Source organism: Trachemys scripta, chromosome 20 (assembly GCF_013100865.1).
Source record: "Trachemys scripta elegans isolate TJP31775 chromosome 20, CAS_Tse_1.0, whole genome shotgun sequence".
Classification (NCBI taxonomy): domain Eukaryota; kingdom Metazoa; phylum Chordata; order Testudines; family Emydidae; genus Trachemys; species Trachemys scripta.
The window spans coordinates 1266827-1291445 of NC_048317.1; the positions used below are offsets into that span (position 1 = coordinate 1266827).

At 49.3% G+C, this 24619-nt stretch overlaps 1 protein-coding gene across 2 annotated transcripts in view; it reads left to right on the top strand.

Moving 5' to 3' along the window:
* The window catches only part of EPHA10 (EPH receptor A10), a 90641-nt gene extending 77495 nt beyond the window's left edge, over positions 1–13146 (top strand). The window contains exons 10-16 of one of the 2 annotated variants that reach the window (XR_004643596.1): positions 171–356; positions 5086–5147; positions 5282–5485; positions 8025–8174; positions 8636–8829; positions 10346–10517; positions 11260–11395. Coding sequence is in view for 1 of the 2 variants with exons in the window: in XM_034754068.1 (XP_034609959.1) it covers positions 171–356; positions 5086–5147; positions 5282–5485; positions 8025–8174; positions 8636–8829; positions 10353–10517; positions 11260–11374 (1076 nt within the window). In the remaining variant the exon portion in view is untranslated. Of the gene's footprint in view, positions 1–170; positions 357–5085; positions 5148–5281; positions 5486–8024; positions 8175–8635; positions 8830–10345; positions 10518–11259 lie in introns of both variants that reach the window. The other variant, XM_034754068.1, reaches the window with a different exon arrangement.
* The last annotated feature ends 11473 nt before the right edge of the window (positions 13147–24619 follow it).

Below are 24619 nucleotides of genomic sequence, written 5' to 3' on the forward strand. Positions count from 1 at the left end.
GTGAGTGACCGAGAGCAGCTAGCACAGCTCCTAGAACGACAGTATGAAAACAGTCCCGTGCGGCGTTCTCTTGGGATGTTCACTCTCTCAAGTGTCCAACCACAGGGACGCTAAACGGCTGCTCTCCTTTAGCTGGAAACACTCTAATTCCCGTCTCTCCTACGGCACAGGAGAGTTTGGAGAAGTCTGCCGGGGATGCTTGAAACTTCCCAGCAAGAGAGAGCTCCCAGTTGCCATCCAGACCCTTCGAGCTGGCTGCTCAGACAAGCAGAAGCGCACCTTCCTGGCAGAGGCTAGCACCATGGGCCAGTTCGATCACTCCAACATCATCCGCCTGGAGGGCGTCATCACCAGAGGTAGGGCTTATTAACTCTGCATGTCATGGTATGCAAACTCATTGGGTTTGGGGGTTTTTTAACGAAAGGGCCAATTAATCTAGGATGACACTCGCCAAACCGATTGTGACTAGATCCTAGAGCTAGATCTGAATTCAGTCCTCCTGCACGGAAAGCCTCATGCACTAGGTTCACTCGCCCCTGCCTCCACCCCCTCACTTTCAGCTTGGAAAGTTTTGGATTCCTGTTCCCTCTCTCGGAGAGAGGGCTGAACCCCAGAATACTGGCAGCTTTGTGCTGCGTTGTGGTGGCTTCACTCACTATCCATGCAGTTTTAACAGTGTGCGATTCTCAGAGCGAAGGCAAGAACATACAGTGAATGGTCACACAGCCCCTTCATCCAGGGCACCCGAAGCCCTCCACAAAGGCAGGTGTGTGTTGCCATGGGGAAACTGAGGCATGGGGAGGGGCGAGGACTAGACAACACAGACTGTGCCTACACTAGACTCTTCTGCCAGCTGTTTCCAAACACACTAGCACCAGCTGATCACCACTGTGGTAGCAATGCTGGGAGCGCTTGGCTGCTGACTTGTATCCCCTGCTCAGAGTAGGCCTGCATGGCGTGGTGGTGAGAATGCCGGTGGCTACAGCTAATGGTAATAACAGGAAAAGTTGAGGACAAAATAGAGCCACAGACCAGGAGTCTGGCAGAGCTACAATGCCCAGGCTCCGGCTCGCTGGCTGCGGAATCACTACATGGAGATGTTCCGGACCAGAGAGACATGTGTTATGTGATGAGACTTTATGCTCAACACACATACGGGACGGCTGTAAAAACACCCTAGCCACACACAGCAATAACAACATGTTTGCTTCAGGTTAGGACACAATTCCAAGTCCTGTGTAACTCAGAGCGTTTATGGGCTGATAACGATGCAAGTTGGGCAGCATAAGGGGGATATGCACAAACAGCCGCTCTGCGATTGCATGGCACTTACTCTGATCGATAGATACAAAGTGATTCCAGCATTGTTACACGCTTATTAGTGCCCAGCAAAATGAAGTGATACGCTCCCTGATCTGATTTTTGTGGCAACAATGCGGCCTCGTTTACTTGGTAATTTAAAAGCAATAGAAAGCAATTGTCCTGTGGAAAAGCAGGAAGAATGCTGATTGTTTTCTTAATTACCCACCATGGAGTTTGGGTCATTAATGCAAGAGTCTCGCCTTTGAACTAATCTGGTAATATGCTCGAGCAGTTGTTTAGCAATGTGATTATCTGGTGGTGGAGATGCTGTACAGTTGCCCTCTGGAAGCCAAATGTTTGCTTGTGTTGGTTTTTATTATTTTATGGTTCTGATGCTGTTTAATCGAATTTTTACAGCTAGATTAATAAAGCCAGGGAGTCAAACTGGGTTAGCAGCAAAACCCAACTCTTGGCATAAAAGCAAATTAAAATGAGAGTTTTGTCAGCAAACAGATGAGTGTGGTTGCTGTCTTTCCCTGTGGGAGTGTGTGTTCTTTATGAATCTGAGGAAGGTGTGGTTAAATATGGAGAAACATGAACACGCATGTTGTTAACTGTGCTATTTATAACACAGGGGATCAGCTTCTGTTTTAACATAGGGCCCGATCCAGCTACCCTCACTCACATACTTTTCTCCTCAATGGTGCTACTCAAAGTGTTCCTAGCGATAATATTTAATATTCCTCCCCAAATCAAGAGCAGGGCCCCTTATGCTGACTGCATTCCTCAGGGTGAGATCCATGTCTCCCTCTGAGACGCCAATCTTGCGCTTGGATCCATGCAGGCAGAGCAAACTGCAGGATTGGGGTCGAAGGAACGAGAGAATCAGGCCCTTAGAGTTTAAGCCGCTTGTGTGCAATACAGATGCACAGAAATCCATCCTCTGACGGTCAAGTGCTTAAGTACCCCTAATTATATCCATTCCATTTCCTACCTTTTACTAATTTCTTCTTCAAAATACGACGTGTATGCTTGCTTTGTGGGTGTGTGAATTATGCCATTTAGATGAACAGCTCCACCATTGATAGTTAGGTAATCAGAAACACTAATTAGTTGCTTTCATTATATGTTTGTGATAGAGAATTGCAAGTCTCTCCCCCTGAGCAAACGCACCCTCCTCACTGTTAATGGCCCTTTTTCTGTGTAGTTCCCTCCTTTTCTGTTTGGCAGATGTGATCTTGTTTCAAAATAAATGAATCATCTAGCTGTGACTCTGGAGACATCTCAGGGTCTGATAGCCTCAAAAACCCACATGAGCTTTGTGTTCCCATCATTCCCACAGCTACTTGATATTCATGAAGCATTTCACCATATAGGAATTGTATAGTAAGCCATACTTTTGAAAGCCCTAATTCACTGTTCTCATAGCAGAAAGATGAGGTCTGTGGATGTAAAATCTGAAGGGTGGCTGGGAGCTTGTTGAAAGGGGGAAAAGAAATGTGTTTGTGCTTTTTTCAGCTGCCTGATGATACTGGAAGGAGGCCAGGATTATTGCTATTTATTTATTTTAAGGTTTCTTTTTCTGCTTTTTTACCTGAGAAATATCAGGAGTATGAGGTCATGTCTGTCTTGTTTTTTGGAGGTCCCACTGCAGCAGTGGTTCTCAACTAGGGGTACACAGAAGTCTTCCAGGGGGAACATCAGCTCATCTAGATATTTGCCTAGTTTTACAACAGGCTACATAAAAAGCACTAGCGAAGTCAGTACAAACTAAAATTTCATACAGCCAATGACTTGTTTATACTACTCCATATACTCTACACTGAAATGTAAGTGCAATATTTATATTCCAGTCGACTTATTTTATAATTGTATGGTAAAATGAGAAAGCCAGCAATTTTTCAGTAATAGTGTACTGGGACACTTTGTATTTCTATGTCTGATTTTGCAAGTAGTTTTGAAGTGAGGTGAAACTTGGGGTTTGCAAGACAAATCAGACCCTGCAAAGGGTACAGTCATCTGGAAAGGTTGAGAGCCCCTGCACTGGAGGAGCTAGAGACCTGAAGCAGGACCTTTCATAAATTTGCAGAGTTTATAACCAAAAGGGACCATTCCATCATCTAGTCTGACATGCTATATATCACAGGCCAGTAAATTTCACTCAGTTGTCCCTGTACTGATCTGGATAACTTCCAGAAAGGCATCTCGTCTTGAGCTGGAGATAAAAGAGGGAGAAGCCACCACTTCTCTTGGTAGTTTGTTCCTATTGTTAATCACCCTCGCTGTTAAAAACATGTCTGATTCACATTAGAAATCAGTCAGCCATTGGGTCTTGTTCTGCCTTCCTCCACTAGATGAAAGATTCCTTCAGTGCCTATTATTTTCTCCCCTGAAGGTCCTTGTAACAGAAACCAAGTCTCTTCTCAATCATCATTTGGATAAGCTGAGATTGAGTTCTTTTAGTCTCTAACTGTCAGGCATTTTCTCCAGACCATAAATAATTTTGTGGCTCTTTTTTGCATTCTCTCCACTTTTTCAACATCCTTCTTAAAATGTGAACACCAGAAGTGGACACACTATTCCAGTACTGATCTCACCAGCGCCATATACAGAGGTTTTTTGATCCTGCTGATAATACCGCATCTTAATTAATTAACTTCTTACAGTTGGTGTGGCTACTTCCACCTTTTCATGTTCTCTGTATGTATACATAATTCTTACTATATGTTCCATTCTATGCATCCGAAGAAGTGGGCTGTAGCCCATGAAAGCTTATGCTCAAATAAATTTGTTAGTCTCTAAGGTGCCACAAGTACTCCTGTTCTTTTTCCTGGACTTTGTTACTTAACACATTGAGTCATATGCATTCATGGTCCTGAGACTGAGTCGTCAGTCACTCTAAAACAGGTCCTGTCTATCGTATAAAGTGCTGGCCCACTCCATCCTTCCTGAGTAAGGTGTAACCAGTGATTTTAAAATTCCCCTCATGGACAGTCCGACCATTCGGGAATACCAATTTTATCAAGTTTCTTCTCATCAGAGAGAATTTCCAGTTCCTCTTTCTTGTTACCCAGATTCCCAGCATCGGTTTTTAAGCCATTGAAAATTTTCTTTTCTTCACCTTCTTTATCACATTGGTTCACATTTTTTGCGACAAGCTAAGTTTGTGTGTGTTCTGCATTTGTCTTCTGAGCACCCTCCCCTCTGTTGCTCTGACTGCCCCAGTTCGTCTCCAGCTGAGACAATTGTAGGGATGTAGACCGTCCCTTGGCACAGCCCCTCTCCCATGGGACTGGCCCAATGTTCCTTCACCTTCAAAACCTTCAGCTTCATGCCCGGTGAGTACCCAGCAGCTCAGCTCCAGGAATTCTCCACTTTGGCGGCAGGAGGTGGGGTTGCTGAATCTTCAAGAGAGATTTTCTCCCCATGGTTTATCAGGCATTTCAGTTTGAGGTTTTTAAAAAGCTGGCTCTAAAGGGTGAGTAGAAATCCCTTCCCCAGCTCCCCTCCTTTTCTCAGGGGTCCCTTCCTTTGAATGTGGCTGCCTGACTAACTCTCTAGTTATGCACAGAGATTCCCACGACAGACAGAGCAGACGAGACCCAAATCTCTCGTGTGAAAAGCAAGCAGAAAATGATCTTTTGAGGAGCGAAGGGTTAAGGGCTGGGCTGGGCATCTTTGGGTCTGGAGGCTTTGCTGGGTGTATGTATTTATATCTGTGCAGAACTGTGCTCAATAAAAACCAAGGTTGGCTAAATACTCCCTTTCTGTCTGTGCGCCCAGGAAATACCATGATGACTGTGATGGAATACATGGGGAACGGAGTGCTGGATTCGTTTCTCAGGGTGAGTGTCCCTGGGTGTCGGTTACCCCCTCGGACCTTGGCTAGCAGTGTTGCCATTTTCCTAACTGAAGAGTCACAGCACAAGCTGTTTGTGTGACATGCTGAAATGCAGCCTTCCCTACTCCTGCCTTGCAGAAACACGAGGGCCAGTTCACAGCCGCCCAGCTGACTGGTATGTTACATGGGATTGCCTCCGGCATGAAGTACCTGACCGAGATGGGTTACGTACATAAAAGCCTTGCTGCCCACAAAGTCCTTGTGAATAGCAACCTGGTTTGCAAAATATCAGGCTTCAGACAGTCCCAGGAAGATAAAATGGAGACCATCTTCACCACCATGGTAAGCTGTGGGGGACTGTCAGTGCAGTAGCTGTGCTGTGACAGAGCTGGGTACTCACTAACTTTGTGGGGTCATTGGAGGGGGGAGGGTTGGGTCTGAAGGTGCATGAGATGGAATGTCAGGGACAGTCACTGAGGAATACAAAGATGAGCTCCCTGGGTAACGTGGTTATTAGACCATCTCTTGTGCTTGGAAATGGACTGATCTGTTAGTGCAGCGTAGAGTTTGAGAAGCAAAACTTTCTGACATAGGTTCAGAAGGCAGGAGGAATTTCCCCGTACAAAGTACGAATCATAGAGGTTCTGGAAACGTAAGAATGGAGAAACCTCCCTTCTATGGACCTGGCGGATGATAGAACCATGTTCCCTGATAGAGAAAACAACATGTCCCGATCCCTCTGAGATACTGAAAGCCCCTTCCACGACAGAGCCAAGGTTATGAGGCTCTTTGTGCAGGTTCTGCTGCCACCCATCAGAACAGGAGCACAGTTCTGTCATGGTAGGGAGTGTTTTCTTGCACCGCCCTGCCTCTGAGAGAGATCTAATATCTTCCCAGCAGCTGGGGTTACGGGTTCCACTTCACAGTGTTTGTGAGAAAGTTTCCTTTAGCTTTGGCTTCTGGTACCAATGTTTCCCAAAGCAAAAAGCAAACCTTGGGCAGAATGGCCATGTTCTCATGCTGAATCTTTGCAAAACCAGATCTCTTCTGGTTTCGATGCAAAGCCACAATCAGGATAACTTAAAACTAGGCTCAGCATCGTGGAAGAGGTTTGCAGGCCTGATCTGAATGTTGAGTAGGGATCAAAATATGAAGCTAGCTGAGTTTCACAGCTCTAGTTAATACCAGATACAGCGAACCTGCTGCAAAAGCAGGATGTTTTCTGGTTGCCTGGTCTCTTCCTGATACAGTATTTGCATGTAAAAGAGTTTTCTTTTCAGCTGGAGATTAAAGTAAATGGCAGTGAAATGCGAAGGCTTTCTGCATAAACTACCTATGAATCTGAATCAGTGCAAGACAAATTCTTCCCCTCTCATCGTGTGTGTGTGTGTGTGTGTGTGTGTGTGTGTGTACACGTACACATGCATGCACTGGGAGTTGTAAGCAGCTCACACAGCCTGGGGGTTAGCTGTGTGTGTTTTATCACTTCTAATGAAATTCATGGTTTTCAATTAAGAATTTAAGACCTGTCTGATTCACACACGTGCCTATTCAGCGTTCTCAGCCAATAGGCTTCCTGAACACACACACTCAGAGTCATAAAGAGATGGGGCTTGAGATCCCATTACATTCCCCCAGAAACACACCCACACCCCAAACATGGCACTTGGAGGGGGGAACTGTCCTGCAGGCTCCGTTAGGGAGTCAAATTACAGGTTTGGGGGCATGCCGCACACTTCCCCACGAGCACATTTTCAGCACGGCAATATAGCGCTGCTCTCATTAATTCGCTCACAGTCCAATTTAGAGCATTTCACTTGCCAGTGAAGAAATCAATGTACAGTATTTTTAACTGAAAAGCAATAAAAAAATGTTTAATTTGATGTCCCACAGCCAGCATACGTGAGCCAACACCATTATATCATCCCATTAACCACGGCATTCGTATTTAAAAACGACAATGGATTCTTCACTCCAAAGAACACGTTCTGTCCCAGGCAGTATTCTGGTAGCACAAAGAACTAGCGGCTGTTGACACACTGGCTTCAGCCAGCCCTTGAGACCGGGGGGGTGACTCTCCCTGCCTTGCTGGCCTGCGCGGGGAACTGCTGACGCTCACCAGCTCTGGCGAGCCTGGCACTTAACGACCTCGGTTAGTCTGAGTGTCTGATGCTGGTGGAGTGTTCGGCGCGTCCCCCCAACCTGATCGAGGGTCAGGCCAGGGGAGAGCCTGACTTGGAGTCTCTGTGGAATTGGAGGGGAAAGCATGTCACTCGGAGCTATAGCTGAGACTCTGAGACCCAAATGTTATGGATGGAAACCTCGTTGGCGCTAACGAGAGACTGGGGGCCGGATATGCCCCAGCGCCAGGGTCCCCTCTCTCTAACAAGCAGGGTGTGTGACTGCCGAAGTCCATCTCTGTCCCTAGCAGGTAATTAGTATTCACCGAGAGGAGCCCAGTGCCTACTGTCCGACGTGCAGCCAGAAGGGTTCTGCAGACGCTGCAGAGGCATTTGCTAGTTACAAGGGAGGTGAGGTGGGGGGGAGTGGCAGTGTGTTTACCGGGTTCGGAGTGTGTTTTCGTTCAATATTAATGGATAAAATGCCATCAGCTCCTTCGGGAGACTGTACCTCCCACATTAATGTTTCAGGCCTCGCCCTGCCCTGCAGACTAGCACTGGGGCTTGGTCCATTGTTAAAGAATTTGGTGCAGAGTTTTCCCCTCCCATTAAAACTGCACATGGTGCCAAGGTCTGTGTCACTAACTGCTCCACAACACAGGTGGGACGCATGCCGATCGGAGGCATTAGTGAGCCTGTGTGAACGTGTCCCTCGTCCTGATGCGGAGATCCTCATGTCTTCCTTTCTTCTGCCTGGCCAGAGCGGGAAGAGCCTGGTGCTGTGGTCAGCCCCCGAAGCCATCCAGTACCGTCGCTTCAGTTCTGCCAGTGACGTGTGGAGCTTTGGCATCGTGATGTGGGAGGTGATGTCTTACGGGGAGAGACCCTACTGGGACATGTCCAACCAGGATGTGAGTTGCTTTGCATCCACCTTACTCTGACCCTACGGAGAGATCATGTTTCAATGACGGGCATTCGGGAATTGCAAGACATGCATGTCGCTTGAGTGGCTCTGTATTTGCATCTTGGGTTAACGTGGGGCAGGGGGACATTTATCATATTTTTGGCCTATAAGAGCAGAGCTACGCAAATAACCCAAAAAGTTTAAAACAATTGTTCCGGGTTAAACTAGGGTTACCATCCGTCCGGGTTTCCCCGGACATGTCCGGCTTTTTCAGCTTTAAATGGCCGTCCGGGGGGGATTTCTAATAAAGTAGAAATGTCCGGGATTTCCCCCTTCCCCTCATGCAGCAGCGCGGCTGATTGGATGGCTGGGCCTGATTGAAAGCCGCTCGCAGCCACTGGGGCCTCCCCCTCCCCATGGACTCCTTTGTATAGCTCTCTTCTCTTCCTGCCCCGTGTGGGATTTCAGGTGATAAAGGCCATCGAGGATGGGTTCCGGCTGCCTCCCCCGATGAATTGCCAGCCCCCGCTTCACCAGCTCATGCTGGATTGTTGGCAGAAGGAGCGAAATGAGAGGCCCAAGTTCTCACACATCCACAATATCCTAAGCAAGATGCTTCAAAACCCAGAGCCACTGAAATGTACCACCTCCACTTGCACCAGGTGAAAATCTGCCTGTATCCCCAATCTTTCTCTTTAATTCTAGAGTGCCGGAGCGTTCGCCTCCGTATGTATCCCATGGGCCACACCACACGGCTCACTCCTGGGTGACACCAGATGCTGAAGCACATCCAGAGCCACTCCATCTAAATCATGGCAGCCATTCCCAGACGGGCGCTGCTGTAACTGAGATCAGGATTGGGCCCTCTGAGTGCAGTCTGCCTCATGGGATCTGGCTGGATTGAGGGATTCCTGGACAGTTGAAGCTGTCTCACAGGGCTGACACCAGCAATATGGACCTGCCAAGGCTTGGGTCCAGCACGGTGCCTAGGGGTATGCCTACATTGCAATTGGACCCCAAGGCCTGGCCTGGGCCAGCTGACTTGGGCTAACGGGCTGTTTAATTGTGGGGCAGACGTTTGGTGGCTCGGGCTGCAGTCTGGGCTCTGGGACCCTCCCACCTCGCAGGGTCCTGGAGCCAGGGCTGCAGCCTGAACATCTACAGCACAATTAAACAGCCCCTTAGCCCAAGCCAGCTGGCACCGGCCAGCGGAGGGGTTTTAGCTGCCGTGTAGCCAGACCCTTGGAGAGCGACAGCCCCAGTTCTACCCTCCCGCTCCTGTGGGAACACAGAACCAGTACAACCTCTCTGCACAGGGTGGGTGGCAGGGCCCCCGAGGCGTCTGTCCCCCTGCGTGTGGGGCGCCCTGCGTGCCAGCGCGGAGAGAGGTATCACGGGAAGTGGGATCCAGCAGATGCACTCTGGCCCTGCCCTCGTTGTCTGATGTTTTCTCCCACGCTGCCTCTGCTGCAGAGCCAAACCTCTCCCCACCTCTCTGCCTCCAGCTAATGCAGCACTGATGGGTCAGACACACTCTCTCCTCAGCCCCCGCGGGTGGGTCTGGGAGCTCTGGCTGGAGGAGGATTCAGCAACTGAAGTTGATTAGAAGCAGAACCCTTCAGAGGAGGAAGCAGGGGTTTAAGAGAAGCTCCTCTTCAGCACGTTGGGGTGTGTCTGTCATGCGGTGCTACGTGACTGAATTACTTCGCAAGCCATTGGTAGCGGTGCTGCGTGGCTACGCTGGCGGAGCTGCAGGCCGTCTGGGACTTTCGGGTGACCTGCTCTGCTCTGGTTCCTGGTGGAGGGGTGAGGCCTGCTCCAGCAGACGGAGCCTTCTCTATTGTTGAGTCACTTGGGAAGAAAGTGAAGTGCCCAGTAACCCAGGATCACAGCCAGAGACAGCTCCTGATGGAACTGCAGAACATTCTGTGATTCCAGATCCTCACAGAGTGGGTAGGATTAAGGAGCCAAATAGCCACCATCCCTCAGTTCTCCCCTTCCTTACATAGCCAGTGCTCAGGTTAAATTTCCATGTGCCTTGCCTTAGTTGTTCCCTGAAAACTTGCATGGGCCAAGCCCACTTTTATGCCTGCTAGAGAGGTAGCTGCCAGATTCCGTCCTACGGATGGGAGCTGAACCTTGCTTTGGTGTGATCTAACTGCTCATGTGCTGTTTGAGTTGGCAGGCCTCACAATCCATCCATCCCCCTGGCCGAATGCACTTTCTCAGCCTTCCCGTCTTTCAGCTCCGTGGGTGAGTGGCTGGAAGCCATAGAGATGGGCAGATACAAAGATAACTTCACCGCTGCGGGGTACTGCTACCTGGAATCTGTGGCAAGGATGATGGTCCAGTAAGTGAAAAGTGTTCTAGAGAATAGATGCAGCTTAAAATAGCCTGCTCTGAAATACCAGGCAGCTGCTATTACATGTGAACAAGAGATATGTATAGAGCATCGGACCCCCTAGGCGAACACGCTCCAGGAGAGGTTGGAGCTGCTTGTTTTTTTTTGTGTGTATCTGTCCTTTGTTTGACCTGTTTAGATTTTAAAGCTGGAAAACTGGAGGCCAATTATAGAATTTATGGGTGAGTGGCTGGCCGGCTACCTCTCCCAGCACAGCTCCGATCATACCGGGAGTTTATAAAGCTGCAAATAAATAGCCCTATTTGCAGATAATACAGGTAGCACTGCCCCAAGTGAGCTCCGGATCTCACTGTGACCCTTCTCCTCCAGCCAGCTTCCTTTGGGTTTGGCTTCTCTCCTCGTGACCCCTGACACTGTTCCAGTCTTTCTGTTGCATCCAGTGGCAATTACAGTGTGGGACCCCGTCCAAAGTCTGCAGGGCAGAGAGAGCATCTGTTGCCTGTGAAGTGCCCAGCATGCTGCAGTCTCTGTCTCTGAGTTGCTGTCTCCTTTGGCTGGGACTCCATGTGTGGGCTGCTCCAAAGAGAATTGCCTGAGGCTTCGTGTCCACACGAGCTGTACCCCTGCGCCACAGTTGCCTTTTAGTCTAAAATCTCCATTTCCACCATTGGCCGGTGGCCTTGGGGGCCTGCTGCTGTGAACTCACCTCTGCTGTGGGGTTGTTTTCCAGAGATGTCCTGAGTCTGGGAATCACCTCAGTGGAACATCAGAAAACCATCCTGAGTGGGATCCAGACCCTGCGAGCCCAGGTGATACAGATGCATGGTCGAGGCGTGCAGGTGTGAGCCCAGCAGGGACGGACGGACGCTTTCAGAGCACTGACGTAAAACTCCCCGGGGACAGTGGTGCAGCAGGGCCAGGAGCTGGCCCCTAAACTGGACCAAATCTCTGAGACTTTACCAAGAGCAGCGGTGTGAGTGGGAGGTAGGAAGTACAGGTCTGCTACAAACTAGTCATTCCAGAGTAGCGAGGGAGTCCAGGAGTTGGCGTTTCCTGTCCTGGGGTTCTCCCATCAGCAGCTTTAGTGCAGTGTGCTTGGTTGGTTGTGTTTTTCCCCAGCAATGTTTTGTAGGATGAGAGTCAAGCTACAATGATGCCGTTTCACATGGTACCTAGGTTAACAGGGTGGACTGGACACTTGTGTACTGGTTTTAAACTGGATTTGACAGTGTTTTAGTATCTCGCGTTCTACTGATAAATCCATAGGTATTTTTTATACAAGCTGATGTGTTTTACTGACCCTCCGAGTACCGTCTGTTTTCTAGAGTCCAGAGCACAGCGCACTCTAATGACCCAGCTTTGAAAGGTGACTTGGCCCATCCATTCCTGTCCTTCCAGAGGAGATTCTGAGTTCCCACTTTTCCCCAGCGTGAGCCATTCCATTCCAAGAGTTACCTCATTACGTCACAAAAAGTGTATGAAAAATAACTAATTCAAATCAAAGTGGCAGGAAACAGTCCCCAAATTCCGTCAGAAATGGGACAGAGAAAATTAGGGAGTTAGTCTGGAGTTATTGAGAAGAATATGGCATGAGTCTGTCCATTCCCACTCCTGGGATGTGCCCACAGCCACTGAAAGAACAACGCTGGTTACAGGTGAGTAGCCTCCATTTCCCCCCAGAGACTGTCCCATGAACTCCCTAAAACCGTTCTCTGGAGCAGGACTAGAAATGGCTGGTCAGAATCACCCTGTTCAATCGTAGCACAATATTGACGTTTCACATCATGTCAGAGCCAGAAGGTGCATCCCAAAGCTTGTTGCTGGGTGTGAGACGCACGGTGCTGTAGCACCAGGAAGGGTTGGGCCATGTGCGCTGTCTGTGATGAGAATGCTCTACGCTGCTTGGGGGTTGGTTTGATGAGCCACAGTCAGGGTGTCAGTTTGAGGTAATTTCAATGGTGGTGTTGCCAGATTAGATCCCAAGACAGGAAATTCTGGCCAAATGGTGGAATTGGGAATCAGAACGGAATCAATGAACCAATGGGATCTCTGAAACTGTCTTGAAATCCAGACAAGGCAGGCTGTATCTGCCCCTTGTTTTGTTGTAAATAACAGGCCCCGTCCTGCATTCCTTGCACATCAAACGCACCCATTGTCTTCAGTCAGGGATCACAAATGGCATTTGCTTAGCAGTACAAGTTTCCTTTAAGTTAGTTAATTAAATGGATTTTTGCAGCCTGGATTCAGTTAGATGTACAGAGTTTTGTAGGCCCTTGATTATCATCTATAAGCATTACAAGTGCATTATTGATGATGAAAGACAAAGATTTACAAAGGGAATTAATGCAGTGGAAAGTATTCAAAGCACATTTAGAAATCTGTTTGCATTGTGATTCAGATGTGCCTACTAGACTGCACCATAGGGATAGAAAACTAAATTGAAACTAAATACAGGACCTTAACTCCTCCTATGCCCTGTAATGTTGGCACAGTATTTACCCACTGCCTGAGCATCCTTCATCTGCTCTCGTAGAGGTGATGAAACAAAATTGGGGGGATAGCTCAGTGGTTTGAGCATTGGCCTGTTAAACCCAGGGCTGTGAGTTCAATCCTTGAAGGGGCCACTTAGGGATCTGGGGCAAATATCAGTACTTGGTCCTGCTAGTGAAGGCAGGGGGCTGGACTCGATGACCTTTCAAGGTCCCTTCCAGTTCTAGGAGATAGGATATCTCCATTCATTCAAAGAGGCAATAGTATGTTTTAACTTCTCTCACTGGCGTGGTGACCCTTGCAGAGCCTATTACGTTGGGGATCTAACTCTTTTATTCAGAAAGGTTTACTCGATGGTGGGCTTTTTTAATTGTCCATACCTGAGTAAAATTCTGTTTTGGCTCAGGTGCTGTGATCTGTTCAGATTCTGGAGTCCTGGAGTCCAGTGGTTTTGTTGGCAGGATTTAGCTTTATGTTGGTTTTGTTGCATTCTCAAAGCAAATGGGAACGTTCTTCTCGAGAGGGGATTTTCTCAGATAACATTTCATGACCACTGCCTATAAGCTGGGGAAGGATGTGTGCACGTTTTGTGACTCTGACAGCTACATGGGACTTGGCTGGCTTGCTTTCTTGGTTATTTTTGTACTGCCTCCTTGCTGGATTTATATCTGTTTAGTTCCACAGAGGGACAGTTGTATGGTCCTGGGGATGGGTGTACAGATAGTGTTCATCATGTCACTACGTTAGACCCTCCAGATGTGGCACCAAGAGGGCGTGTATTTTAAATACAACAGAGGTCCCAGCTAAAGCTCTTTGTAATGTTCCTGCCCACGTAGAAGCTTTCAGGCAACGTCACAGCCGAACTCTCCTGTCAAAGGATCCTGAATCCCGGCAGCTCAGACTGTGTGAGCTGACCTTAAGGAAGTTGCCTCCTTTCTTTGCAGGCTTTTGAAACAAATTTAAGCAATTCCTGGTAGTAAAGGTGAGGAACAACGGAATAACCAGAGCACAAATTGTGTGCAAAGCAAGAGATAAGAAATATTGCCCCATGGAGAACTGGACCTGTAATTTGTGCTACAAATCTACAGAGCATGCAGAAATCAACATGCCTTTCAACACACCATTTCTTGGGGGAATTGCTGGGGTCAGGAACTCTCCCTGAGGTAGATCAACTCTCTTCTCTTTAAAAAGCAACAGAGGATCCTGTGGCACCTTTAAGACTAACAGAAGTATTGGGAGCATAAGCTTTCGTGGGTAAGAACCTCACTTCTCTTTGTCACTTCTTCAGTTAAAAAAAAAATACACCTGCCCCAATGTCACCTGGTTAACTTTTAATGGAAAGAATTTGTCTTCAGGGTTCATCTAATTCCAGCCCACTTAGTCAACATCTTGTTGTTTCCTACCCAGACAAATAATAATTGTGAACTGAAACCTTTGTTTGGTAGAAACGCCAGATCCTAAGGATCAAGTGCAATTTGTATGCTCTTTATGTTTACATTTTATCTATAGAGACAGTGTACTGTAGTCCTCTAGCTAAGAAATTGAACCAACTTGATTCCTGATCATTTCATTGCATTTGAAATCTTCCCTTGGGTTCCCAGTACCTGTAACCTCTTGGCTGTGATCCTTCCTAAGGGTCGTCTGCACTCTGGAGGGCGTGCAGAGAGGCTGTGGAGACCATTGCTGGAATAACTGTGTCCAGCTCTAGCTCTACTCTTTAAATAGGAGTTGAAAAATTGGAAAGGGCCCAGAGAACAGCTACACCAATGAAGGAAGGTCTGGAACACATGCCGTACAACGGGAGTCTAAAGGAGCTCAACCTCTTTAGCATATTGAAGAAAATGTTAACAGGTGATTTGTTCATGAGCTGTAAGTACCTGCACAGGGAAGAGCTACCCGAGGACTCGAATCTAGCAGACAAAGGCATAACAAGATCTAATGGCTAGAAATTGAAGTCAGCAAAGTTCAAAGTGGAAATCAATTGCAGATTTTTAGCAGTGACTCTACTCAGCCATAGGAACAGATTGCCAAGAGTTGTAAATTCTTCATCACTTGGAGTCTTTAAATCAAAACTGGATCTCATTCCAAACGAGGGGGTTGAACTGGAGCATAAATTGTTGGGTTAGATGCAGGAATCGCTGGGTGAGATTCTCTGGTCTGTGTTGTGCAGGAGGCCAGACTAGGTGAGCACAGGAGCACCACCAGCCTTTCTGCCGCCCTAGGTGGCTGAAGGTCTCACCCCCGAAATGCCGCCCCTGACAGAGGCGGCAGAAGGTCCCGCCCCCGCAATGCTGATGACGACTGGGGTGGCCGAAGATCCGGCCGCCGCAGTTGCCACCCCCCAAATGTTAGTGCCCTAGGCGACCGCCTAGGTCGCCTAATGGATTGCGCTGGCCCTGGGTGAGCATAATGTTCCCTTTTGGCCTTAAAATCTACCAGGCTAGCAGAGAAAGGTCGAACACGAGCCCAAGGGCTGGAAGTTGAAGCTAAACAAATTCAGACTGGAACTAAACTGTGAATATTGACCCATGAGAGTAATTAACCATTGGAACATGGTATCGAGAGTCGTGGTGGATTCACCTAGTCTGACCTCCTGCATAGCCAGGCCAGAAAACTGCCCAAAATAATCCCAACGGTGAATCTTTTAAACAAACATCCCATTGGTTTAAAAATTGCCGCCAGCAGCCCTACAGAAGTAAGTTGGTATGGTATTGTATTGCCACCCTTACTTCTGCCCTGCTGCTGGCAGGGCGCTGCGCTCAGAGCTGGGCGCCCGGCCAACAGCCGCCACTCTCCAGCCGCCCAGCTCTGAAGGCAGCGCAGAAGTAAGGATGGCAATACCACAACCCCCCTAAAATAACTGTGTGACGCCCCCTGCAACTCCCTTTGGGTCAGGACCCCCAGTTTGAGAAATGCTGGTCTCCCCCTTGAAATCTGTAAAGTATAGGGTAAAAGCGCACAAAAGGCCAGATTTCACGGTCCGTGATGCGGTTTTCATGGCCGTGAATTTGCTAGCGCCCTAGTTATAGACTATTGTTATATTTTTAATATTAACGTCTATCCCATCAGTAGCTAACCTTTAGGGCTGTGTTCAACGCCTTGTAATTCAATGAATTAGCAACGCTGTTTGTCAGCTGCTCAACCAAGGGAATTTATTCTCTTTCCCCTCCAACCTTTGGCACAGTGAGAACCAGCGTCCCTCCTGTTAGTCACAGGGATACCCTGATCACTTGGGCTGTAAGGAAGGTTTAATGCTCCTGCCACAGTACTCCCTCTCCCCCATGGGCGCATTAGTGTAATCTGACCTATTTAGAGGAGAATAAAGAACCCTTTTTGGTAATCAGCAGGCTTTACTGGAGCTAATAAATGCAATTACCACAGGATTAGATTGTAGACGTTAATGCGGCCAGAGGGGGGTGGGTGGGTGTGTGTGTGTGTGTGTGTCAGAATCCACACCCAAGTAGGATTGTGCTCTGGTCTCCCTTCCCCTCCCCTGCTCCGGGAGTGGGAAAAGCCCCTGAACCCAAATTGGAGTTCTTTAGCTTGTCCCATTGGCCTCACTGCCCTAAGCCAGGCCACAGTTCTGTACCTCTAGGTACGGGGCCATGATCCTGTATGTAAACAGCTGAGCTCCCAGTGGCCAAAGGCTGGGTGCTTTTCCTCAGCCAGGGCTCTGGCTGCAAGCATGAAACAAACAGAACAGCCATTAGATCCCAGATGTCCTTCTGCAGAGCAAAGCGGCCCAAAGAGCTTAACACGCAAAGGCTCTGTGACCTCCTCAGGCACCAAGACCTTGTCAACATCCACTTTGGCAAGTGACATGGTGGCCAGTGAGAACCGGCATTTCTCTGCAGGAGGGTGCTGAAAACCCCCAGGTTATCACCCCCTTGGTGAGTTCCTTGTCTGGGTAAGTGAGGAGGACTTGCCAGGCTGGTAGTGAGTGTCCCGGTTCAGCACATGCCCATATGGCCAATAGGCCATGCTCCCAGGGATGGATTTTCTGCACCCCCCATCATGCCTGCAGAACCTGCGTTTTCTCATGCAAGAGGTGCCCTTGGAAAGACACTGGTACCTGAGTAACCAGAAAAGACTCCGGACTCACAGGTCAATTATATTTTTAGTGCAAACAACTGGCCTTGAACTGCAGCTTCAATTCCCTCTTCAAAGAGGCTTATCAGCAATTGCTTCCTCTGTCCCTGCATGCTCCAGTGAAACAATCTCTCTTTGGGGGGGAGGGGTGTCCATCTGCCCACCTTCCAGGCTTTCTGTTCAAATTCACGCAAAGCTCCTTCGGGTGCCTCTGCATTAATCTGCTCACAACTCTGTGACAAAGGATTTTCTTTGGATGATGACGATCAGAACAAAAGTACCAGTGCAAAAAGCACTCGACAGGCAAAGCTGTTCTTGGCATGCTGCGAACATAGGGCGATGCTATCGGGAGGAATTAATTCTGTCAACTTACAAAGGATAAACTTGGATTCAGGTCTCGGCTGAAGGCTCAACATGCGGCCATTATTCTTGCACTTTGGCTTTTCCTTTTGTTGCTTAGTCTCTGGCTCCCTTCCGGCGAGGATTCTGTACCCGCGTGGCTGCCAGGGCTGGGGGTATTTCTCAGGAAGTGTATGGAGCAGACCTGAGCGTGTCATCCCCATCTCATGCTAGGCGTCTGGGCATATTATTGGCTTCCTCAGACTCATTTTTCCACTCCTTGCCCCTGGTAGCATAACTGCCACCTCAAGCCACTAGCAGGGAGCAACATTGAAGGGCTTTTCCGTATAATCCCTAACTAATACCTCTCCATTGGAAATGCGACTCTGCCAGGGTACAGGCACTTTGCCTGCAGCTCTTGGCTGTCCCTGTGGGGGGGATAATTGTAAAGTGTCCCTGCTGTTTAGCTCTGCCGGCATTAGCTGCGTTGGGAGCCCGTGTGGGGACAGGCTGCCATCTGGTACCGGCATTCCCAGCTGTGCCAGTCGGAGCTGGTCTCCTCATCACCTCTCCCATTGTTTGTTAAACCCGCTTGCTGCATCTTGTCTTCAGGCAGGCAGGCCCTGTCCTGAAGGACTTACCTGTGTGGGGCGTGCCCTGCACAAGGTGGCCCTAATCTGATCAGGGTCTCTGGACACTACCACAGGTCCCATGATCCCATACCAAAATGGGGCTGGGCAAGCTGGTGTCTCTCTGCTGGGGGATAGTGAGGGGAGGTTTTAAAGCAGGAAAACTAGCATCATAGTCAATAGCGTCGGTACCCACGAGACTTGAGGGAGGGGACAGCCTGAAATGGGGATGGTCCAAAGTGCTGAGCTTAAAAGCACTCAGTACAAATTAGCTCCATTCTTTAATTTAAGAAGTGTGAGTTTGTTCAAACTAGCAAGGTATTAAATCTCCTCCACCCCCTCCCCCCCAACCAAAATTGGAATCAAATTGGTTCAGCAGTTTAGGTTTTTTGATATTCATTAACCACATGTTATATATTGTAAATACATACTGGAAAAGTCAATATATATTTTTATAAGTTTCAAACAAATGTAATATAAGAACACAAGGGACACTGTACATTTCACTATTTGAATTCTAGTCCGGCGTCTCCAGGAATCACTATTGTTTTGGAATAATGATAACATAATTAATAAAGCTCTATTGACATTTTTGTTAATTTTGTATGTATTGACTCATGTTTGAAGGTTGCAATAAAGAGAGACTATATGCATAAGTGAAACCCAATGCCAGCTGTGCCAGGACTTGTCTGTGTGGGTTTATTTCAGGTGTTCCAGTGAAATGCACCAATTAGCACAGATGGCAATTATCAGCCAATTAGTAGTTTAAGCTCTGGCAAGGTGTGACATGTGTCAATGGTTTATTAAGTAGTGTGCATGCTGAAAGGAGACCCTCCCCTCCTGCTGCGGGTGGCGGGTAAGGTGGAAGCCCATCCAGAGAGATTTTTTGCCTGGTGTTCTACCTCAACAATCCATCCTGGGTACTTTCTTGGGTGAAGAGCTGTCTCCATCTGCCTGTTTCCAGAAGTTGTTCAGGAAGTGAAGGATCCCTCAACGTTCTTCCAAAGAGCGGGTAACCTTGGAGCTATCAGCAGTGCAATCTCGCTGTCAGTACAGATGCAAACTCTCTATTCTGCATGTTGCTGCAGGGAGGGGAGAGGGAAAACCACTGTAGAGTACTGTGCATAAAGCCGATCATTGTTTTATTGAGTAAACGAAAGCAGCGTATAGCCAGCACGTTACATGCAAATGCAGCACAGACACAGGCCTTTAGAAATAACCAATTCAGTGCGACTCTTCGTCAGCCCCTATTTCCTCTCTCAAGGGGCTTGAATATTAATGCTAATCTACAGAAACAAAATCCCCTTTTCAGCATCCTGACAGTAGCGACAGCTGCTAGAAGGAAGCTGAACTCCTCTGTGCTCCCCGCGGTCTACCAATTAATGTAGCCAGCCTCCACCAGGAGCTGTCTCAGCAAATCACACGGGCACCGTAAGGAAATCATCAGAGGCTTTAGCAAGTCAAGGGGATAGTGCACTCGCCTCTCCAGCTGGGAAATAAGGCCCCAGTTCTACCAGCACTTTACTCCAGACTTCAGCAGGACTAAGGAGGTACTTAAGTCACGTGCATGCTTGTTTGCAGGAGTGGGGGCCTACCGCTCATCTCTCTAGCAGAGACGCATCGGCTCCATCAGTTCTCCTCTCCCCTGTGCCACGGGACTCACTGCTCTACTCTCTAGGATCCTGCAGAAAGCGCGAGTCCATGTGCAGGCGGGAGAGGTGAGCGAGTCGAGACCACGGATCCAGGATCTTTGCCTAGGCCACTGGCACTCGGCTGTGGCCCGTGTGACATCCTCAGGGTAGTATATGTATTGTGTGGATGCTGCCCACGTAACACTTAGAGAGCTGTATACGCAGCCCACAATGGTAATAGATTGAGAACCCCTGGCCCAGCGGCTGCCCTCCTCTGGAAGGGGCAGGCTGCACAGGGGCGGCCTGACTCCTTTAAACATGGGCGCAGGAGCCTGTCCTGCACAGGTGGGCGTGGGGCTCATTAATCACTGGGTGAGGAAACGCTTTTGCTACACCCCCGCCTCTCCGAGGGAGCTTGCCAGCCGCGTGCTGAAGGTGCTGCCTTTGTAAATCAAGCCATTTATAATTGAAATCTTGTCATGTTGAGACAAACCCTCCACTGGCTGCATGCGGCGGCACGCAGAAATAACTGAACTCATTAGCGGCTGCCTCCCTGCACGGGAGGGAAAGGTCAGCCTGAAAGGCAAGGTTAGCAGGGGAGGCGCTGGGGCTAATTGGAGACAAAACCAAGGTTTAAAAAAATTGTTCAGGTGACGACTCAACCGACCCCTGCCCAGAAATACAAACCAATGCCTGACCTTCGCCGTCCCCCGGGGCTCAGCAGGAGGAACTGCCGAAACCCTGAACTTCTGCTGGTTTGCCTCCCCTTGGGGGGGTTGAGCCAGAGGTGCCCAAGATATATCCCTCCTAAAAGATCATGGGACACTTTCAGCATCACAAACATGACTGGTTTGGACCTCCCAACACCCCCGGCCACGCAGTGGGACGTACCATTGCTCTCATTACACACGGTGAGCTGAGGCACAGAGAGATTAAGAGACTTGCCCACGGTCACCCAGAGAGTCTGTGGCAGAGCTGGGACTTGACCTCAGATCTCCTGAGGCAGAGTCTGGAGCTGTAAACCCACAAGATCAGCTCCCATCTGTTGCCTGACAAATCTTGTCTCTAACTTAGTGTTTTCTGTGGAGAAAGGGAAATTGCCAAGAACCGAGTTGTTTCAGCCCAACACCTGTCTCATGAGCTGGCATTAATTAATGGTATGAAATGGGCTCCTTCACCTCTGCAGTTTGGGAAATAGTTCCACAGCTGTTGGATCTCCATCTCACTGAGCCACACTTGAGCAATTCCTTGAAGTGGCTAAAGTGGAGGCTGGTTTTCTGGCTTATTGGATTAAGCTGTCGCATTGAACAGTGTCAATGTCTCTCCGCTCTACTCATGTTGGACGCTTTCTCCTTATAGCTGGTCACAGTTTTATAACTGGCCCCACTACAGGGACTGGTTCCATAAGCTGACATTGACTTTGGTGTTCTTCCCTCCCACCCCCTAGGCTGATGCAGCTGACTGGTCTGCAAATATGTTCTGTACAACACACCAACCCCCCTGTATCAACTCACTTCTAGAACAGATCCTGCAGCGCAACAGAGGACAGCATCACAGCCCCATCCATTACCATGTGTACGTCTTGCATATTCAACAACATTCTTAGCATGGTCCCAACCTCTCCCAGGAGGAAATGACCCTCTGAAAAATGTCTGCAACAAACCTCCTGGCTAATCGTAGCTGTCCAGCCCACCACAGGAAAGCCACTGTCTGCCGGAGCTTCAACTGCTACATTAGTATAAAGCGACAGAGGGTCCTGTGGCACCTTATAGACTAACCGATGTATTGGAGCATGAGCTTTCGTGGGTGAATACCCACTTCGTCAGACGCATGTGACATGCATCCGATGAACTGGGTATTCACCCACAAAAGCTCATGCTCCAATACATTGGTTAGTCTATAAGGTGCCACAGGACTCGTTGTTGCTTTTTACAGATCCAGACTAACCCGGCTACCCCTCTGATACTTGCTACATTCGTGTTTGCCTTTGATAGCCTGGCTGGAGCCTCCCAGAAAGATCAATCCCAGGGGTTCTCAAACTTCATTGCACCTCGACCCCCTTCTGACAACAAAAATTGCCAAAATATCCCCCCAAATCCCATTGCATTCGTGGAGCTGTGCCAGCATCCGTGTGGGTAGGGCCGTGCTCCAGACTGGGTGGATGTGACATGTTGGGAGTTGACTTTGGCATATTCTTTCACCAGAGTGTGATTACCTGCCATGGGAAGTAATGAGACAAGGTGGGGGAGAGGTAATAAATACATTCCATGGGTGGCGTACCCGAGCCCACTTATCCACTGAGGCGTTAAAAACTCCCGCATCCCAATCTGGGTCTATGCTGGTTATGTGATATGTCTGTACCTCATGAACCTTGTAACCGATATCTGTAATCCTTCATAACTCAAACCTGACCCCAGATGTACAGCACCTTCCCTCTTAACTTGTGTATATTTAATTTTAAACATTAACTTTAATAAAATTTTTAACTGGACCAACTTCTGTTGGTGGCAGAGACAAGCTTTCCAGAGCTCTTCTTCAGGTCTAGGAGAGGTAATCAGAGTGACACAGTCCTATAAGCATATAGGGTTAGGGTGGCAGGAGACCAGTTAAAGTGAACTGGGCCATTAACACCTCTGCAGTCACAGGACAAAGGAGGGTTAGTAGGTTACAAATTGTTGTAATGAGCCATAAAACTAGGGTCTCTGCTGAGGCCAGCTTTTTGGTGTCTAGGACAGATAGGAATATGAGTTCCCAGGCTCCTCTGCGGAAGGGGTTGTGCAGGTTTCCTTTGAGAAGGAGGACGGAGAGAGCCAATGTGGCGTGATCACGTAGTGAAAAGCATTCGCCCACAGGGGATAGGGTGTTTTTATCTTTTACCATTTTCCTGTGTGAGTTTGCTCAAAAGCGCAGTAACTGGCTGGTTTCACCCCCATTGTTATTGGAGCTCTTAGTGCACTGGATGTTGTGTGGGACCCTGGGAACTGGACCGTCGCAGCAGTGGAGAGATGGCTGCTGGTTTTGCATCGGTTGTTCTGACAGGGTCTGGTGCTGCTTTGAGTTGGTGGGTCTGTGTCTGTGGGGAGCTTGCTTCTGATGCACAGCATAGCAAGGCTGGGGGGTTGTTTGAAGTCCAGAAGAGGGGGGTTCGGGAAAGATTTGTTCAGGATGGGGTCCCCATCGAGCATGGATTTTATCGGAAGTAAACACACAGCAAGAGCGCGTGGGAAGCCGGCATGGTGCTTCAGTGTTCCAGTGATGAGAGCTTGAGAAATAGCTCCGCTAAATTAGTCATGGAGAGCAAGGTGCCCAGATACCCTGTCGATGGGCCTGGGGCAGGCAGAAAACCATGTCACACAGTGCCCATGACCTCCATCATCTCTGCTGGATGCCCTGGGAAGGGGGTCCCGCTAGGGGCCCAGCCGCTGTTAGCATGACACGAGAGGGAGTGGCTAGCTCCGCTCCCCGGCATTCGCTGCAGCCTTCGTGCTGGAAAGAGCCATGGGGCTGCCCTGCACCGGATGCTGCAGCGGCAAAGGTTGGCAGTGGGGCTCCTCCCGCAGCACTCTCTCGTGGAGGCGCCGCCGGCGCGCGCTGAGCCTCGCTGACCTTTGGCGGGGGCCAGGATGGAACCTTTCCCTTGGCGCTGGGATTAGCTGGTTTTACCAACTGCTCTGCTTCAGGGAATGGAGCTTAAACCTTATTAGCCGCTCCAGCACTTGGCCTGGTGACCTGCGTAAGAGAGAATGGGATGCTCTGAACAGGCCTGCTGAATACCACTGTTCTGAACAGAGCCGCGGCTGTAAGAACAGCTGCTTAGCATGAGTCTGGCCCCGGACGGAGGAGGCTACGGCTCGGGGGATAGTCAGGCAGAAGGGAATAGGGACTTGCTCCCCGGGCAAAGCACTGACCTCTGGCAGCCCCCCAGGTGGTGCAAAGGGCAGCCGCAGCCTCTTGCACCTCTCTGTTCTGCTGTCACAAAGAGCGATAATGATCCGGATGAGACCAGGCCTCGGAAGCAGCCACGCTGAAGGTCAAAAATTTGGGCCTGTCCACGTAGCAGCCAGTAGCTGTCCCCCTCCCCCCGATCCCACGCTGCCGGCATCCCCAGTGAAGAGAAGCGCCGGCGTGGCTGGAGCTGGCTCTCTCCTGAACCAGCCCTCTGGCACTAATCAGTCTCATGTGGAGTCTGGGGGGAAGATGCTGCAGCGCGGTGGCAGCAGGATGGGAAAGGCGGATGGCAGCAATGGTGCGAAGCATTCCTAGCACAGCTCTTTGCGCACAGCGTGTGGTGCTGTGTAAGACTGACCACGGCGGGGCTCCGGGCAGGCCCAGCAGAGATCATCCCCCTTTCACAGCGGCGCAGGGCGGGGCAGGCCACGGTCACAGAGCGAAGCAGCAGGACTTGTATGAAAATGTGTGTGTGTGTGTGTGCACGCGCCCCCAGACGCACAGCATGGTGGGGGGTTGGTGTTTGCTGGCACATTGATGGATCCCTTTCCTCCCCAAGACACAGCTTTATCCATATCTACTCAGGCATCCAGGCAAGCCGAGGCGTTCGCCATCCCTGCGGATAATGACCGGGCACACAAGGATGATCTCCCTATTGATGGCTGGTTGGCGGGTGGCCCCAGACACCGGCAGTGGGGAGAGTGGAGAAAAGAGAACGCCTCCCTTCCCCACGACAACGTTCTTGGTTCTGCTGCAGTTACCCCATCTGGTAGCAGCAGTTCAGCTCTCCGTCTAAGGGCCTCTAGGGCTGCAACAAGAGGGTTTAGAACAAAGATACACTAGAGGGTAGGGATCGGATACAGAGGGACCTAGACAAATTAGAGGATTGGGCAGAAAAAAACCTGATGAGGTTCAACAAGGACAAGTGCAGAGTCCTGCACTTAGGACGAAAAAATCCCATGCA